This window comes from Cucurbita pepo, chromosome LG19, assembly GCF_002806865.2.
Source record: "Cucurbita pepo subsp. pepo cultivar mu-cu-16 chromosome LG19, ASM280686v2, whole genome shotgun sequence".
NCBI classification, from domain to species: domain Eukaryota; kingdom Viridiplantae; phylum Streptophyta; class Magnoliopsida; order Cucurbitales; family Cucurbitaceae; genus Cucurbita; species Cucurbita pepo.
The window spans coordinates 4,272,938-4,292,009 of NC_036656.1; the positions used below are offsets into that span (position 1 = coordinate 4,272,938).

Sequence of the window (19,072 nt, forward strand, 5' to 3'; positions counted from 1 at the left end):
CAAAATTCACATAAATATTATTATTATTATTATTTTATTTTTATTCTTACGAAAATTTACAGTTCACAACTATTTATATTTATAATTAAAATTAAAAGAAAAAAAACTAAATTGGTGCTGAATTTTTTGAAATTCCCAAATTTAATTTTAATATATTAAAAGCTTTCAATTAAATTCATATTAAAAAAAATTAACATAAAATTGTTGTTTTATAGTTAATAAAATAACAATTTAATGATATTTTTTTTAATGAAGAATTTAATTGAAAATTTTAAAATATTAAAAGTATAATACAGAATAGACATCAGGAGAGAGAGAGAGGAAACTAACGGCGTGAAGGAGAGAGAGAACGGAGAGCAATAATTCTGACGGCGGCAACAGAGGAGCTTTATACACTGACGCTACACGAGCGAACCAATTGGTACTTAACAGCGTTATCACCGACGACGATACCGGCGGTTGGATTTCGGAACATGATTACCGCCGGACAGTCGACGTTGAGATGGTAGCGGCCGGAGATGAACGTGCCGACTTTGAATCGGACGTAGCCGTCGAGTTTGATCGACAAGACGACGGTGCCGAAGGACTGGTCCTGGTAGAGAGCGGCGCCGTTGTACGGAGAGATCGGAACGTCGTCGCCGACGAGGAAAGGAGACCAGATGTTGAGTTCGTTTTCGTCTTGGAAGGAAGGTTGGATGACGGTACGGAGAGTGATCTGTTGGTTCCGGTAGACGGCGAAGACGTCGAGGCGGTCGTAGTAGATTCCGATGTTGTCGTTAGGGTTCCGGGAGGAGACGGTGACCTGAATGCTGGAGGAGAGGAAGTTTGCGGCGGAGACGTTGAAGAGGAAGACGGTGGCATCTTGGATAATGAATTTGGGCTTTGTGGGCTGAAGAATGGCCCAAATTAAGAGGATTGTAAGGAGGACGAGAAACAAGAAAATGAGGATTCCGGCGTAGATTCGCCGGATTAACTTCGGCCGTTTCTTGTCGTGGTTAGGGCAGTCCTTTGACATTTTGTCGGCGGCGGCGGCGGCGGCGGCCGTGGATTGGTGTTTGTGATTGAAATTCGTCGAAGATAGAGGGAGAAGGAGGTGGTTAATTTTGAAGCCGTTCGTTAACTATATATATATAAATCCATGACCTTTTAAATTTTAATTTTATTATTATTATTATATATAAATAATTTTAATTTTATTTTAAGTTTCGCACTATTATTTTCCAATTTTTTTAGATCATTAATCACAAACGACCCTTATTAAATAATAAATTTAATTTAATTATAAAATATTTGACTTGTAATAAAAATATTTACTTCGCTAAATTTTAATATATATTTTTTAAAATTATTATATAAACACTTAAAATTTTATTTTTAAAAGTTATCAGATAAAAAATTATAAAATTAATATATATATATATATATATATATATATAATTTTAATTTTATTTTAAGTTTCGTACTATTATTTTCCAATTTTTTTAGACCATTAATCACAAACGACCTTTATTAAATAATAAATTTAATTTAATTATAAAATATTTGACTTGTTNTTTTTTTAATATACTTTTTAAATCAAGCTTTTAAATATTAGTTTTTATATTACGTGTTTGTAGATAGTAAATTAAAATTTTTAAAATTAAAAAATAATAATTTGCAAAAACTTATTTAAAATATATATTTTTTTTTTTTAAAGAAATTCAAAATCGTGAAAGATGAAAAATATTGTAGAAAATTATGAGAAAATAAAAACAGTTTAAAAAAAATACTTTTTAAAATTAGTAAGGAAATTTAGAATCTAATTATTAATTTTGATAATTTAATGTATCATTTTAAACTTAGACATAAAATTAAAGGATAATGATATTTATAGATGGTTTATGATTATTTTTTTAAAATTATAATTAGAATAACTTATAAAAAGTTTTACATTAACGTGACAAAATAATATATATATATATATATATATATATACGAATTTTAAGTAATTTTCATTTTCACATATATTTTTATATTAACATTTAAATTTATAAATGTATTATTATTATTTTTGTAAATTCTCTTTAATTTTGTGTTTTCGAAAAAAATTATTATTTTAGACAGGTGTATAATAGGATAATTGAAAATATATTTATTAATATTTTTGTGTGGTTTTTAAAGTAAGACGTGACCTACAGAAAAAGAAAGTACAAGAGACGTTTGATAAATTGGAAAGCCAACATGTGCAAATTAACCGACAAAATTATAAATTATATATAAAGAAAATGTAAAATTTTATTTTGAGTCATATACTTTTAAAATATTTATACATTTGAAAAAATAAAATTTATTTATGAATGATTAGATTTAAAATTTTAAAAGTCTTTTACATTTTTTTTAGTGAAATTTGAAAAGGGTAAAAATTGCGGTCACAATTGACTAATTAAAAAAATTAAAAAAAATACTAAATTGATGTAATTGAATTAAAAATTATTACAAAAAAAAATTAAAAATTAAAAATATTTATTAAATTAAAATTATACATCTAATTGTTGAAGAGTTTATTAATTAATGCATCGTAATTATACAAAACTAATATCATATAAAAGAAGAGAAAAAAAACATTTATTAAGGACCCCTCAAAGTAAATGGATTGACAGAGCCGTTGACTTTCCTTGAAACGGCGCCGTTTGCTTTCTGAATTCAGCCAAAGGCGCTTGTTTTTCACGCGCTAGCAAGGTAGGCGAAATGAGAAAATGTAAAGGNACAAACGACCTTTATTAAATAATAAATTTAATTTAATTATAAAATATTTGACTTGTTTTCGCTAAATTTTAATATATATTTTTTAAAATTATTATATAAACACTTAAAAATTTATTTTTAAAAGTTGTCCAATAAAAAATTATAAAAATATATATATAATTGACAATAAGGTCGAGTGAGTTCCGTTCAACTTAAATTAATTTTAGAAAAATCTATGAACTAACTCAACCGAATCCATACGGTATGAGTTATGTTTGGTTGATCAAGATTTTTCAGGTCATTGAATTTTTTTGAACACGGATGGTTTTCGTGACGTTTAACACTTATTTATACGTATAGATATTTATAAAAGAATAAACATATCATATAGCTTCGTATTAAGTTATGATAAATTGACCGCCAATTAAATGCATATTTTTAAAGTCGGTGGATCAAATAATTTAAAAGTACAATACAACGGGCTTGATTTAAATATTTTAGAATTAATTTTGTAAAAATATAAAGTCATAGAGTTACGTATGTATTTTCACGTTTAATTTCTATTAATGTTAAATAATACATAATATCTAATAAAGTATATTATACGTACAAATAGAAGAGAAACGAGATATGAACGATAAAATATTTAATCAAAATAAATAAATAAATAAATTATAATGAAAATAATAAGAGAGTTGTCGTGGAAAATAAAAGTAAACGTTCATTAATAAGAGAAGAAAGGTCAACAAAAGCCAACTCCACTCATACCAATGAATTATTGGAGTTCGGTGTTTTTAATGTTTTTTTTTTTCAGTTTTTATTTCAACACGGAAATTCATTCTCTATCATAGATTATATCTTATTTAAAAAACGCTCCACTTTAAACAAAGTTGAAAAACACGTCTATTTCTCTATACCCTAAAGAGTTGTAACTATAATGGAACAAATGGTCTCGATATATAAGCTTGAATTCAGCGATATAGGTGGACTTCATTTTCAATACTAAAGCCTCTATTTAATGAACGGGTCCGATGAAAACCCTAATGCTTATCCAACTCTCGTAGAAGCTTGGAAACTACGACACTTGAAAAAGTACATGTACGGTGAAGCTTTCATACTCTCTAAAGTGATAGCTCTAGCTCGTTACTTTCTACTATCGTATAAGTTGCTCGAATATTAATCGTTCACTAATACAAAGAGTATATTGAATTGATCGAGACGTTTAATTTTTTCTTTTCCATTGATAAATTTAGTATTTTCCTCGAACTAAATTTATAAAAGTTCAAGGATGAAAAGAAAATTCTTTTTATATATATATATATATTTAATTTGAGTTTATAGTAACAATAAGTCATACTCATAACAACGACTTCGGTCTTTATGGCCGTTCGATTATTTTTTTATTTGTTATTTTTTAATGAAAAAAATCAAGACAACGACTCCTTAAATTATGTCTTAATTAATTCTCCTTTTTTGTTTGGTTCACATGTTTAAAAATATCTCTTTTTTTAATATACTTTTTAAATCAAGCTTTTAAATATTAGTTTTTATATTACGTGTTTGTAGATAGTAAATTAAAATTTTTAAAATTAAAAAATAATAATTTGCAAAAACTTATTTAAAATATATATTTTTTTTTTTTAAAGAAATTCAAAATCGTGAAAGATGAAAAATATTGTAGAAAATTATGAGAAAATAAAAACAGTTTAAAAAAAATACTTTTTAAAATTAGTAAGGAAATTTAGAATCTAATTATTAATTTTGATAATTTAATGTATCATTTTAAACTTAGACATAAAATTAAAGGATAATGATATTTATAGATGGTTTATGATTATTTTTTTAAAATTATAATTAGAATAACTTATAAAAAGTTTTACATTAACGTGACAAAATAATATATATATATATATATATATATATACGAATTTTAAGTAATTTTCATTTTCACATATATTTTTATATTAACATTTAAATTTATAAATGTATTATTATTATTTTTGTAAATTCTCTTTAATTTTGTGTTTTCGAAAAAAATTATTATTTTAGACAGGTGTATAATAGGATAATTGAAAATATATTTATTAATATTTTTGTGTGGTTTTTAAAGTAAGACGTGACCTACAGAAAAAGAAAGTACAAGAGACGTTTGATAAATTGGAAAGCCAACATGTGCAAATTAACCGACAAAATTATAAATTATATATAAAGAAAATGTAAAATTTTATTTTGAGTCATATACTTTTAAAATATTTATACATTTGAAAAAATAAAATTTATTTATGAATGATTAGATTTAAAATTTTAAAAGTCTTTTACATTTTTTTTAGTGAAATTTGAAAAGGGTAAAAATTGCGGTCACAATTGACTAATTAAAAAAATTAAAAAAAATACTAAATTGATGTAATTGAATTAAAAATTATTACAAAAAAAAATTAAAAATTAAAAATATTTATTAAATTAAAATTATACATCTAATTGTTGAAGAGTTTATTAATTAATGCATCGTAATTATACAAAACTAATATCATATAAAAGAAGAGAAAAAAAACATTTATTAAGGACCCCTCAAAGTAAATGGATTGACAGAGCCGTTGACTTTCCTTGAAACGGCGCCGTTTGCTTTCTGAATTCAGCCAAAGGCGCTTGTTTTTCACGCGCTAGCAAGGTAGGCGAAATGAGAAAATGTAAAGGTTGAAAAAGCGAAACCTTTGGAGGGTTTATAAATTCTCATAATTGTATAATTCCAAGGAAGAAAATGGCAAAATAGAAAAAAAAAAAAAAAAAAAAAAAAAAAAAAAAAAAAAAAAAACTTGAGGTTGAGCCATCACAAATTTATTAACCAAAAAGAATCTCCATTTTGTTGGACAAAAAACAAATAATAATTATTTATTGAATTTACAATATAAATACACACTTCATTAAATTGTCTTTCATTAAATTGTCTTTAGTAATTATTAAATGCTGCTTGATATCTTAATTCAATGATTATTTTCCATTATAAAATAATTTGGTAAAATATACAATTAATCATACATATTCAATAATTATGGGCTCCTACCTTCATTTTCAACTATTCTAACATTTTATTTTTCAAAACTAATATCACATGTACATAAATGAAATACACCATCCTATTTTGGAAGACAAAAGTAAAGCCAATAAAATAATGTGTATGAAATAAGACTTACGTCCATGGCGTCTTCGATCAATTTCCAAAACCTACAAACTTGTATCAAGAACATATTCGGTAATAATTTTAGAATCATCGAAATCACTTTGGAATAAATACAATCGAATAGTCACATTTTCTTTCACATTCCTCTATGATTGAGGAGTCATAAAATATACTTCCCTCATGTACTACCTAAACAATTGAGGTGCATCAAAGAATCATCAGAGGGACCAACCAGAAGGAAGGCTTAATTTAATCTACGTTTGTTCTTCCAAATACGAGGAAAATTCCATAGAAATGATAAAAAATACATACCTTGATGTACGTTTAAGTGGTCAAGGTGCGCACCAAAGCCAGCCGTGGCCTCCTCATGTGGTTTTAATGGCCCTTTGGCAAAATCATATTAACAATTAATAAATAAAAATGAATACTACAAGGAGAAGGGAAAGAAAGCCCAAATCGTGCATAGACGCCGCCTCTTAATCCTTACTCGTAGGAACAATAGAAAAGTTCTTCCTGTCAGAAGGACAAGTATGGAGAGGAAAGTTTTAGTGGAAATTTGGAAAGTTTTGTTTTTACAAGAAAATATTAGCAAAAGCATTGCATACTACTATGATCTAGAATTGGAAATGACCAAGCATATTGGATAGGATCCATTGAAAGTTAACAGTTCTGCATAGCAGAGAGGGAGATGCATCATAATATCTTATTTAGTTTGATGCTACAAGTCTTTCATAACCTTCAGCCATACTATAAAATTTGTAAGTTTTTGTCCCTTTAGTACAAGAGGCCTGGAGAACGTGCGGCCGAGCTCATGCGTTTGGATTTTTCTTCTACATTGACATAAATTATTAATTCTAATATGGGTTTGAAAAATTATAGTCGAGGATCGTTGGAAGGAAGTCCCACATTGGCTAATTTAAAGAATGATCATGGGTTTATAACTAAGAAATATATCTCTGGTACGAGGCATTTTGGAGAAGCCCAAAGCAAAACCACGAGAGTTTATGCTCAAAGTAGACAATATCATACCATTGTAGAGGGTCGTATTTTCCTATGTACTGCTATATGCTAGAAGTTAAAAGACGAGCGCGAGAAAGCAAATTGACAAATACACAATGAGACCATGAAGAAAAAAATCTGGGTGCCTGCAACAGGGAGGACTTACATATTGCTGGCAACTGCACTAGGAGCATGTAAACATGGAAAATATCCACAAATGGATGAAAGAATCTAATGATACAGATTGTAGAGAAGAGAAGAATAAGGGAGAAAGGGGAAGTACCTGCTCTAACTTGTCCATGTACAGAGCATTTTGAGACGCTACTAGCGCTTTTGTTCACCGAATGTCTTGCCCTCAAAGAATTCATTTAGCATACGCTCAAGATCCTCAGGTGTATATTTGATGCTTCTTTGAAGACCAGTTTTCCCATTGTCAACCATAGGCCTGTTGCATAAGCAATGTACGTAAATACACGCAATTTTATATGTTATTTTTTTTAAAAAAAATTTAAAGTTCAGTAATGAGGACGTGCCCGAAACGCTTGATGAAGGATCGGTAGGCAGGCAATAATACTTCAGCGACTGCCAACCTCAATGACTCCCGCAACTCACTGTCAGGAACTGTCCATTGAGACTGCCGCTGATGAAGCTCCTCAAATTGGATATTGAAAGTCTTAAACCTATCTTTCACCATAGCTTTTGAGAGTCCACAGGTTGCATCTGCCGAAGCACCACCACTGCCTGAGGCCTGAACGGTGAGGCACTGCAAAATCTGCTAACAGGAACAAAGACCTTAGTATGCTGACCTTCCAACTAAGCTCTTGGTTTTCTAAGAACTTAGATAGCGAATACTGAGAGAAAAGGCTAATATGTTGTCCATAATCTCCACATTCCCTAGAAAAGTTTCATAATTGGCATTTAAAGGTTCCCTTTGACATTATGAAATGATATCGTACAATGAAAAATGTGAGCTGTGATCGTTATTTGACCCAAGCTAATATAAATGAGAGAGATCATATTTGTGAGCGCTCCAGACGATGTTCAAAGGAAAAGTGAAGAATATAGTGAAATATTGGCCGATTGGAGCACAATTATTTTGATTACCAAGGGAAATCAACAGACTGATACCTCAATGAATTGCTTAAAAAGGTATGATAGAATATGCCAATGAAATCCTTAAACAAGAAGGTTCTGAGGCTAATCAAACACAAAATTTTATTTTTCCTTCTTTTTTTCTCTTAGTAAAGAAGATGCACATAGTTGGATAAATAATAAGAATCACAATTCTTTTTGTCAAGAAAACCAATTCAGTTGTGCCATGAAAAATAACCGACTTTTTCATGATGCCAACCTTGACATTATAAAGATCATACCATACACTTCACAGACGAAATGCCATTGCCAGTAAGGATAGGACTTCCTCTTAACTTTTGCTCTTAGACTGACCTATGGTCAGCATTAGAAGAGAAAAACTAGAAGTTAAAGATTGAAAGATGTATTCATTTCACATGAACATTTGTAATATAAGAAGAAAAGTTTTTAACATATTTAGGCAACATTTGTAATATAAGAAGAAAAGTTTTTAACATATTTAGGCAACGGGGCATAACAGTTATGAACTCCGGGGCAACAATTTGAGTGCTGAAATAGATTCAATAATGAAGAGATTGAGAGAGAATTCCCTTAGAAAGAGTTGAGTGAACCAAACCTTGGCCCAAGAAATCCTTTTGTATTGATTTGCATGCTGCTGCACAATCCTTCGATGTATCTGCACCCAGTCATCACCCAACAAATCCTTTGCCTCCGATCTGAAAACTCAATAGAACGAACTATTACAAATATGATAGATCTTAATCTTTTGACATACAAGCCAAATATAAGACGCACCTACGGACAGATCTCACTATATAGTGAATATTGTTCATCAGAAATAATTGAGTTAATGCAGGATCCTTGTATTGCTTAGATTTTCCGTCAAGATTAGTCTGAAGTGCCTGCGTAATTCTTGTAGTTATCACTGCTAACTGAGCATCTGGATCAACAGCCTCGAAGTCTTGGAATAGTTGCTTCAAAGTAGATTTGTAGCTGTACATTTTATGTTGTTTATGAGAAACATAGTTTTGTAGCTATAGGTCTGGAATAGGATATAAAAACAATGGATAGACAACTTCAGGAGATCATATGAAAAGTTGGGAACCAGCCATAAGGATGGATTTATAAAATATTAATAATTTTAATAAAATTGTGGTAACTGAACATAAGCAATAACCAAAAACATTCTCCAATACCCTGCATTTTGAGGACGTAGATTAAGAAAATACATCGTTCACGGAGAGCATAAAATAAGAGAGTGATTGAAGGAATTTCATTGTATCAAAAATCATTTCTAATGTTCGAAGGACCCAACAATAAGAAGGGTGGGAAAAAAACGGAGAAAAAGAGAGCCAGAGAAGTCTTTTTGGAGATCATCTATGAATTAAAAACAAAATATTTTTAGAGCAGAAAAAATAGGCAGTAGTTTGAGGTGTAATAACATAAAATGTTAAGATGAATGAGTAAGAGCATGCACTTACAAGCAACATCTTGGAGAAGATATAATGCAGGTGTTGTTGTATGGTATGTAAGGGGTGTGGGTCACAGTTTTTTCTGGGAAAAAACTATGACGAGAAATATTGAAGTGGAAGCCACAGAAAGTATAACTTACTCAAATAAAAACTTCACGTAGTTTATCACATAACTGGTCAAGGGATGAACAGTCCCATCAAGAACAGCAGTTTTTGTGGCATCCTTTTCTACTGCTTCTTCAAAATCAACAAAAGTCTCTTGAGCTGTCTCGGCAAGGCGTTGTGTTAAGCTCAATGCAGAATCACGCATTTCAATGCATGCTTTACTTCCAAAAAGTGTTTCAATCTGCTCTTAGCACACCGTCAAACGAAAATAAAAGGAAAAAGAGTACATAATAGTGTTAGCAAGTTGCACTTGTGAAAACATGTTTTTGGTCTTCTCACATACAGAAGCATAAAAATTTAGGTAACATCGATTTTCTTTAGCAAATTCAGTATTTAATAAGTCACCCATATTCAAATTCCAATAGTTCTCACGAGATTCTAGAGAGTGAATTGAAAGTTTATGAAGATAGTTTCTAATTTTAAATATATAATAAATATAAAGAGGATCATTTGGGCATTTTATAAGATTAGAGAAGATTTAAAGGAAATCCAAATGTTTCGCTCCTTAGACCGACTCTAGATGTAAGTATAAATATAGACATAAACCGAGACATCATAAACTTGAAAATATTAGAAGTAACGTCCCATATTTGGAAGAAAAAGTTAATTGCTTACGGTCTAGGCATTTGAAAGAGAAGTCATAAGGTGTCATCCACTCCAGTCCGAAATTAAACTTCGACAAAAGAAAAATACAAACGGATAAAGTTGTACCTCAGATTGCAGTTCTCGCATTATTTCAAACATGTCTAGAAGAACAAACAATTTTTCTGGAGATCTCTTGCTTTTGGCAATTGCGTCTCCAAAACTTAGTAGCATTGACACATTGTTTGATGTCACATCTGCGAAGCATTGATCCACGAGAGCGTCTGCACTATCAAATATTTGATCACAGATTTTCCTTTCCCCAGTAAACAGCAGTTTGACCTTTTTCAAGCAGTATCGAAAAGTTGGGAAAACAATTAACATAGGACTGCAGAATAAAAATATTAAATAACCACAATCAAATATGGCATATCCTTACAGCAATGCGCACGTAATGTATCCAGTTCCCAATCTTAGCTTCAAGGGCCTCCCACTGCATTTTCTGGACATCGTCCTTGCTAAGCCTCTCAACACCTAATTTCCTAAGACTCTGTTCTAAAACTGCAGCGCGAGTCTCCCTGATCAAAATAAGTAATTTATTCCATTGATCCATATTTTGAAGGGCTGAATAAGAAAGTAAGACGCATAAGAAGCATCAAAACGCTGTTTAAACATTTTATCATGCCTTCGTTAATAAGTTTCCTCAAGCATAACAATGAAGCATATTGGAACAATAAACGGCGATAGGCTGACTCATTCACAACCAGTACTCAACATTTCATGACTTAGTCTATAGACATGTAACGTATCAGAATTTCGAGTAGGTAGTCAGCAATTTAGTATCAAGAAGACTGCATTAAAGAACATATTCTCTTCGAAATCTAGAAACCTACAACTTGCATATTACACAAAGGAAAAGGCAAGTCTTTCTTAGAAGAGAAAGTTACAGGAGAAACAACCCTCATATTGCATAAACTAGTACTCAAAATGCTAACTAGTCAAACACCATCAGAAAGCTAGAAAAAAGGTGATACCTGTATATTCTATAGACTTGCTGCTGATGGCCAGCCAGAATCATTTGTTGGGCCAAATCATGCAACAATGGAAGAACCCTGGGAGGAATAAGAGTTGGGGGAACGAAGATGGAAGCTTCTAAGCTTTTGTTGTGATTGTCAGAATTATGTTTGCTACCACCATCACCTTGCTGCGAAGATGCTGAAGATGGACGCAAGGAGTTGGGGAGGCAATCGAAAAGACGATCGGGTTCCACTGGCTTACTACAATTTGATAAGGTCCACACTCATTGTTCTTGTAAATAAATTAATAGTATTATTAAGAGAATGGCTTTGCCAATTGTCAAAAGTCAGCGAGAACCTAGCTTTTATACAGGTCTAATTATGACAGGAAGGCAGCAAATATGAATAACAAAATTTTGTAAGCTCAATGTAACAGCCTGAAGATGGAATATAATTATAAAATGTTAAGGGTGGATTAAGGTGACCATAGCAAGGAGTCCTTTGATTCCTATTTCCTCCCTCTTCGTTTCCCCTAAGGAATAAACGAGATGCTCACTAAAACCACATTCATCATGGGTAAAAATTTCAACAAGTAAGATCCTCTAGCTAACATGTTTTTTTTTTCCTACATTTATTTTTAACTAAGGTTTAATGTGAGAGTAATAGTTAGAGACATGCAGTGAATATTAGTATGCTAGTGGTAAGGAAATAGTGGTAATTAGTTACAGGTGCCTCGGTTATAAATAAGGGGTATTAGGAACCTCAAAAGGAGCGGATGTGGACCATTTAGTGGATTGTTCAGTGTGGGACCTGGAAGAGCGACAACCCTCTCCAAAAGCTATGATTATATAGTAATTTTTTTCTTGGATATTACAATATATTTAGTATCATGTTTTTTTTTCTTCTGGGTTTGGAGTCCTAGCATTTTCTCACATCAATTCATGCTATTTTGTCCGCCGACTTCATACTACTAACCGGAGAAGAGTTCTTATTTTCACTCATAATTTCAGTACATAAGATTTAAATTCCCAAATGAAAAAGAGTAGCAATAAACAATATGAATTTAATCGATAGAATAAGTCAATAAAGAATGAATCTTCATTCTAATATAAATATAAAAAATGAACATCTATTTTATGAGACCACAACTCCGAGAAAAATAAAAGCATTGTTAAGAATGTTAACCAAGCATTAGTCTACAGGGCGATTATTACTTTAAGTCAGAGAAGAGGAGGCAAACATCTGTTATAACCTTTCTGTCACGAACAAACTTTTCAAGCCTCGGAACTGAACAAGAATAGCTCTAAGTACAGAAAGAATAAAGTCTATTTAAATTGGTGATTACTTGAAGAAAAACAAATAAAATATTATAAAAAATTTTAAAAAATGTTACAACAGTGAATAATGTACAGTTATCCACTAAAAGCATAAAAAATAGAAAAACAAACCTGTAATTTGTTAAAAGCTGTCTGAACTCATCTTCCAGCTTTGAAATGGCTTTAGCAAGCAAGTTGCTTGTATGGGTAAGAATAGCTTCGTTACTTCGGAAAATTTTGTTCCCAGTAAAGTAGCGATTAGCGCTTCGAAGTTGACTAATTGCTTCCAAGTACATTTCCAAGTCCTCATGTGGCCCCCTGAGTATTTTAGCCTCGGCCTACATTTTTCAAATGAAACAATGTCAACGCACACAGAAAATCATGTTGTATAAACTGAAAATGGTGGCAATAATAGCTTTCAAAGAAGAAAATATGGAGCCAAAGAATTAACTCCCAAAGAGAATTTTGCGTTTTGGTCCATCCGTCAATTCTTCGATAATTACTCGGCGTAAATTGATGTCAAACCTATTTTTCAATATTTTAGAAAAGAATATTGTACTTTTTATTAAATAAAAGTACTTTTTGACTTCTTTTTTTTCTCTTTCCCTCTCTTCCCTTCCCCATTCTTCTACTTCCTCCTTCCTCACATCAATGGCCACCAACTACTGTAATTTTCTTTTTCATCTTCTTCTTTTTTCTTCTTCTTCTTCCTCTTCCTCTTTCTCATCCTTTCTTCCGCTCTTCTCCACATTAAGAAAAACTGTAATCGAAGGGACCCTTCGATTCCCAGATCTGTTCCGAAATTGAGGGAGACCCTTCGATTTCCAAGAGGGTCTTGCCGTAACTCGCGTTTACAACGCTGACAAAGGACAAAAGTTATGGAGGACCCAATGTTGTACGACATTGGTTTTGTGAGTTGATTTGGTGGCTTTCCATACGTGAGTTGATTCGGGTCGCCGATGTTAAACGTGGGTCACCATCCGGATGCTCGTAGTCGCCGTAAGAAGTTGTTGTCGTCGCGAGTCTTTACTACCGAAGGGAACGACGTCGCTAGAGAAGATAGGGAAGATAGGGAAGACGAGAGAGACAAATCTAAGGTTCATATTTGAAGGAAAAATAGAAAGGAGAGGAAGGGAAAAGAGAAGGAAAAGCTGACAGAGAGACTAAAAAGAAATCAGATACGAATGTAATTTAAGGTCAAACCTTAAGGATGAAAAATGTAATTTTCTCGTTATTCTTTTAATGCATTGATTCTAATAGCCTCGCTTCTCTCAAAAGGCTAGATTTTCTGTCGTCTCTTTCCTTGAGGCGATCGAGGGGCTTGTTGTTTAGAAGTGAAAACACTGCTATTAACATAGCAATGCACAGCCCAAGCCAACTAATTGGCAGCTACTTTTTCCTTTCGTCCCTACGCCTTGGTGCACACAATTAGGATTTATCACCAGGCACAGCAGCTGCCAACCCACTATAGTATGATAAGAAAGACATAAAGCAATAGAAACATAGACTGATCTTTCTCCAATTCTGTTTGGGATGAAGCCGGAGGAGAACAAGCCTACAGCACCAGACAAAGGAAAATACATGGCGCCGTGTGAACAAGAGAAGGACGCACAACTACTTCAATTACATCTTTTGCGTCCCACCATGTTAACAATAAAGATCTAAAGAAGTTCCTACTATTTTCGTCCAACGTGTGCCTCTACCATGATGGCATCTTCTTATCTCCAGGTGATTATATTAGTGATATGATTTGGGTTTCCAAATTTTAGACTTAGTGAAACTGAATCAAAGAGGGATAGGGTGAAGAGAACTGTCCAGATGATGCAAATGGAAACTGTTAAGATTTCATCACCGTTCAGTCTCCTACCCAAACAATCTGAGACGTAAAGTCACCCTGAAATGCTAGTGCTATAATTCCAATTTCATATAAATTTCCAAAACGCAAGAATCCACCAAGTAAAACAAAAAATAAATTCAACACAAAACCTAAGTCAAATCAAATCCAATCAGTAGCGAGGCATGAATTACGAACGTGGCTTGGGGATGATGCATCTTATTTCAACTTACTACACTTGCTACAGAACAAGACGCATATAATATAAACAACAAGCAGCAAATTAAAAGCCGTGCCTCTTCTTTCCACAAAATGATTAATAAGCAAGCAAGAATGAGAAGGTAAGAGATATCAACCTTGCGTGTAAGATCAAACTGAGCTAGCATACTTTCTGCATACTTCAATGTCTTGTCGATATTCTCATGCGCCCTCCGAATTGAATGAGTTCTGATCTATCGCGTCAAAAAACAAGATCACGAAGTTTCCTTAAAATCAATCAAACGTACCATCGCATCATCGAGCAGATCTCATAAGAAACATCAAATAGACAGCAGGATCATAAAAACGACACAAATTCACACACATTACGCATCACATGAAGAAATTCGCTCATTAAACATATCTGTTCGATGCATTTCAAAATTCTTCAAGCTAAGCAACAGAGCAAGAAAAAGCACCTGAGTAGGCCGCATAGCTGTTTCGAGAGCGGAGAGACGGTGATCAAAGGAGCCAAGAATGGAGACCATGCTCCCCGTTACAACCTGACTCTTCTGCAGCGACTCTCGGACAAGTGCGGCTCTCTCGCTCAGAACTTTCATCGCCTTTTGAGCCCCCATTGGAGATGGAATCTGCTCGGGATTTCTCCCCCAATGCGTCCGGTAGGGGAGAAAAGAAGAAAATTCAGATGCGTAATCAGAAATTCAACCAGCCTCGGCGGCCTTTTTCGCCGTTTTCAGGTCTCCCGTGGAAATGCAGGGACGAACAAGGAAAGTAGTTACGAAAAGCCATTGGTTGTCTGAATTTGGGCCCCCATTTGAAACAAGACTGCGAAAATCTGCCGGGAGAAAATCTTCCGTACCTTAGAAAAATTAACTAAAATAAAACAGATATTTTAATTTACAAGTTAATCCTCCAATTTTTAGATTATATCAAATATACCCTTCAATTTTATGCTTAACAAATTTCTTTCATGTTTTTATTTCGAATTCGACCCTTAAAGTATTCCAATTTGTACTTTTAGCCATTTGTTTTTCTAACTTTTTCAAACTAACCTACAATACTATGGCCATAAAAATTACAATAGAAAATATCTAAATGAAATTGTTTAATTTAATTTACATTAAGTTATATATTTTTAATTGTTTCCTAACCTCGTTAAATGATTGTAAATTAATTTTATAATATATATATATATATATATATATATATATATATATATATATAATAATGGATGAAAATAATAATTATTTTTTATTTTGCTCTTATATTTTGTCCAAACTCGTGACGACTTAATCTCTTTAAATTTAGTGGTCAATTAAAACATATATTAATATATACAAAAATTAAACTTAAAAATAATAAAACATTTTATTTTTCATAAGAAATCATAGAATTTGTTGGATGATGAAAGTCACACATCGGCCAATTAGAGAATGATCATGGGTTTATAAATGAGGAATACTAACTCCATTGGTATGAGGCATTTTGGGGAAGTGCACTTTGTTCGAGGGGAGAAAAGGAGTCAAGCCCCCTCGAATAAAAAATGACTAAGGAGGTGCACTTTGTTCGAGGGGAGAAAAAGAGTCAAGTCGAGCCTCGATTAAGGGGAGGTGCACTTTGTTCGAGGGGAAAGAAAAGGTCAATAATGACTAAGACTCCAAAGGGGTCGAGCCTCGATTAAGGGGAAGTGCACTTTGTTCGAGGGGAGAAAAGGAGTCAAGCCCCCTCGAATAAAAAATGACTAATACTCCTTGGGAGGTGCACTCTGTTCGAGGGGAGTTGTTGGATGATGAAAGACTCCTTGGGAGGTGCACTCTGTTCGAGGGGAGGTGTTGGATGATGAAAGCGGCCAATTTAGGGAATGATTATTGTGGAGAGTCGTGTTCGTCTAACTGAATTGTTTTGGAATTAATCAAATTTAAAACCCACAAAAAAAAAAAAAATTCAAAAAGAAAAAAAAAAAAAATCAAAATCAAAATCAAAATTTAAAAGTGGAAAAACCGGACCAAACCGGTCCCTTCCAAATTTCGATTAATTTACAAAGTGGGCCGAGTTAACAAGAGTTTGGGCTTAACATGGGCCGGGCTATGGGCCTAAGCCCAACTTTCCCAATTAAACCTAAAATTACGATAGACGATTTCCCTCTTTCCTCCAACGCAGGAACGTGCCCCGGTTGGTTTTACATTTTGAGAGAGAGCTTTCGTCTTCGTTAACTCTAGGGTTTATCTTCTGCAAACAATCCGGCGGCGATTGTAACTTTTCGCCATGGTCTGCTGCTCTTCAGCTCATTAACTTAATGTTTATATGGTTCCAGATTTTTTTCGTTTAATCTTGTTGGTTTTTCGTTTGTGGTTTAACAGCCCCAGGGAGATTACATTGAGCTTCACAGGAAGCGACATGGCTACCGCCATGACCACTTTGAGCGGAAGCGCAAGAAGGAGGCTCGTGAAGTTCACAAGCGATCTGCCATGGCTCAGAAGGTTGGTTTCAGTTACTTCTGTTAGTTTCCTCTTCTTTTTTAGTGTTCGATTTGGTTGATTATGCCGTTCCCTTTCTGATCGAATTTGAATCTTGCAGGCTCTGGGTATTAAGGGTAAGATGTTCGCGAAGAAACGATATGCGGAGAAGGCTTTGATGAAGAAAACGTGAGTATCATATGTGCATTCTTTTGAAATTATGTTTCGGATGTTGATGTTTTTGATTTATACTTATTCTCTCTTTTGTATTTCGATAGTCTTTTTGGGGTTTAATGCCTATCCTTCTGTCAATGCTTTATAGTGCATTTGGGATTTGCTATAGTAGGCTGGAATTGGTTTCGTTAATTGTTCAATACCTTATGGAGCATTTGGTATTTGCTATGGTAGATTAGAGCTGCAACTGTTTAGATAAATGAAGTGGCACACTTGATTAGGGCGTTTAAAGAAATCAATTACATTAATGTTTTTTTAATGAAATGAATTGAGGGTTAGATTGACAAATGCCATATGTTTGTTTCAACAGATTGGCTATGCATGAGGAGTCTTCAAGTAGACGCAAGGTCGATGACGATGTTCAAGAAGGTGCTGTTCCTGCCTATCTTTTGGATCGTGAAAATACAGCTCGAGCGAAAGTATGCAATATTCGAACTCTTTTTTAACTTCAGGCATGTAGTTTTTTGCATTCATTTGTTTATCTGACAGTCTGCTGTAAAATAGGTTCTTAGCAACACAATTAAGCAAAAGAGGAAAGAAAAAGCTGGAAAATGGGAAGTCCCCCTGCCCAAGGTAAGCGTTGTTTATGGCTTTGTTTTATGTATCTTTAGTTTTAGAAAATACTATGTCCATATAGTTGTTGTCTATCTTTTGGGGCTGATGATGCATTATTTGTCCTGGATTTTTATTTAGGTCAGGCCTGTTGCTGAGGATGAGATGTTTAAAGTGATAAGAACTGGTAAAAGGAAAAGTAAGTACTCATATCGGCTTCTATCAGTATTTATTTTCTCGAAATTTATGCCTTTACGATCTACGAACTATCAAGTCGAACTCATTAATCCATGTCATGTTTACAGCAAAACAATGGAAGAGGATGGTCACAAAAGCTACATTTGTTGGGGCAAGTTTTACACGAAAACCTCCTAAGTACGAGCGATTCATCCGTCCATCAGGGCTTCGATTTACAAAAGCACATGTAACACATCCCGAACTTAAATGCACATTCAATCTTGAGATCATTGGAGTGAAGAAAAATCCAAACGGTCCCATGTATACATCTCTAGGTGTCATGACCAAGGGAGCTATTATTGAGGTATTGTGCTCATAACGCTCAACCTCTTCACCGTGCACTTCTGTTTCTAATTAGTCACTCACGTATGTCTTCCCTTTAATTGTTAATTAGGTGAATGTCAGTGAACTGGGTTTGGTCACACCAGCTGGGAAAGTAGTATGGGGTAATGATTTTCTTCCTTGTTTTGTAGTTTTAAACAGTTCCCATTGGGATTCTTCCCTGATTTTCATCTGGGATGAAGCGTATTATGTAATGATGCAAATCATTGACATTATTTTTGTTGTGGTTTCTTCAGGGAAGTATGCTCAGGTGACCAATAATCCTGAGAATGATGGCTGTATAAATGCTGTTCTGCTTGTTTAAACGAACCGATCAGATCAAATGAGATGGGAAGAGATTAAATTAAGAGCAGAAATGGCACTCTTTTTGAAGCGGTATTTAGACCTTTTTGTTTTTGTTTTTGTTTTTGTGTTCTTGGAGGGTATTAGTTAGTTCTCTTCATTGACATGTAATCTTAGAAGTGTATTTCTTACCGATTTTCTCCAGGAATCGAACAGGCAAATATATCTATAGAACTTTATATTATATTGTTTAGTAACTCTTTATTTTTTAATTAAAAATAATAACAATTCTCTCCTCAGGTGTTTCAATTTTTTAATTTCGTAAGTGATTTTACCGTTATTGTTAATGCTTTTTTAGAAAATTTTAAATTT

General features: G+C 33.0%; 3 protein-coding genes across 6 annotated transcripts; 1 reads left to right on the top strand and 2 right to left on the bottom strand.

The window, feature by feature from the left end:
• Nucleotides 1–271: 271 nt before the first annotated feature.
• LOC111781234 (NDR1/HIN1-like protein 1) lies at nt 272–1,116 on the bottom strand. Its single transcript, XM_023661716.1, has one exon. The coding sequence runs from the start codon at nt 1,013–1,015 to the stop codon at nt 389–391; it is 627 nt and encodes a 208-aa protein (XP_023517484.1). The 5' UTR covers nt 1,016–1,116; the 3' UTR covers nt 272–388.
• A 5,009-nt stretch (nt 1,117–6,125) lies between these two features.
• On the bottom strand, nt 6,126–15,366 carry LOC111781226 (exocyst complex component EXO70A1-like). Of its 4 annotated transcripts, XR_002812960.1 has the most exons (13): nt 15,056–15,366; nt 14,735–14,830; nt 12,677–12,882; nt 11,247–11,489; nt 10,652–10,790; nt 10,342–10,554; nt 9,606–9,811; nt 8,789–8,986; nt 8,610–8,709; nt 7,435–7,673; nt 7,185–7,346; nt 6,390–6,415; nt 6,126–6,286 (listed from the first exon to the last, which is right to left on the bottom strand). XR_002812960.1 is itself a non-coding variant. In XM_023661704.1 (12 exons), exons 1-11 carry the CDS (start codon nt 15,212–15,214, stop codon nt 7,226–7,228), a joined length of 1,920 nt encoding a protein of 639 aa, XP_023517472.1. In that variant the 5' UTR covers nt 15,215–15,366; the 3' UTR covers nt 6,126–6,286; nt 7,185–7,225. The 4 variants fall into 4 exon arrangements, 3 of the variants coding, with proteins under 3 accessions (XP_023517472.1, XP_023517471.1, XP_023517473.1); XM_023661704.1 differs by lacking the exon at nt 6,390–6,415; XM_023661703.1 differs by having other exon boundaries at nt 6,126–6,415.
• Nucleotides 15,367–16,739: 1,373 nt separating this feature from the next.
• On the top strand, nt 16,740–18,957 carry LOC111780973 (ribosome biogenesis protein NSA2 homolog). Its single transcript, XM_023661355.1, has 9 exons — nt 16,740–16,865; nt 16,958–17,077; nt 17,175–17,242; nt 17,598–17,706; nt 17,792–17,860; nt 17,981–18,038; nt 18,145–18,380; nt 18,471–18,522; nt 18,655–18,957. The coding sequence occupies exons 1-9, from the start codon at nt 16,863–16,865 to the stop codon at nt 18,720–18,722; spliced, it is 783 nt and encodes a 260-aa protein (XP_023517123.1). The 5' UTR covers nt 16,740–16,862; the 3' UTR covers nt 18,723–18,957.
• Nucleotides 18,958–19,072: the final 115 nt, after the last annotated feature.

Excerpts from the sequence above, each read along its gene's own strand:
- LOC111781234 (XM_023661716.1), bottom strand. The coding sequence starts at position 1,015 with ATGTCAAAGGACTGCCCTAACCACGACAAGAAACGGCCGAAGTTAATC.
- LOC111781226 (XM_023661704.1), bottom strand. The coding sequence starts at position 15,214 with ATGGGGGCTCAAAAGGCGATGAAAGTTCTGAGCGAGAGAGCCGCACTT. Across the intron at positions 10,791-11,246 it reads CAAGTCTATAGAATATACAG|GGAGACTCGCGCTGCAGTTT; the intron begins GTATCACCTTTT and ends TATTTTGATCAG. Across the intron at positions 8,710-8,788 it reads ATAGTGAGATCTGTCCGTAG|ATCGGAGGCAAAGGATTTGT; the intron begins GTGCGTCTTATA and ends TTGAGTTTTCAG.
- LOC111780973 (XM_023661355.1), top strand. Across the intron at positions 17,707-17,791 it reads AAAATACAGCTCGAGCGAAA|GTTCTTAGCAACACAATTAA; the intron begins GTATGCAATATT and ends GCTGTAAAATAG. Across the intron at positions 18,523-18,654 it reads AGCTGGGAAAGTAGTATGGG|GGAAGTATGCTCAGGTGACC; the intron begins GTAATGATTTTC and ends TGGTTTCTTCAG.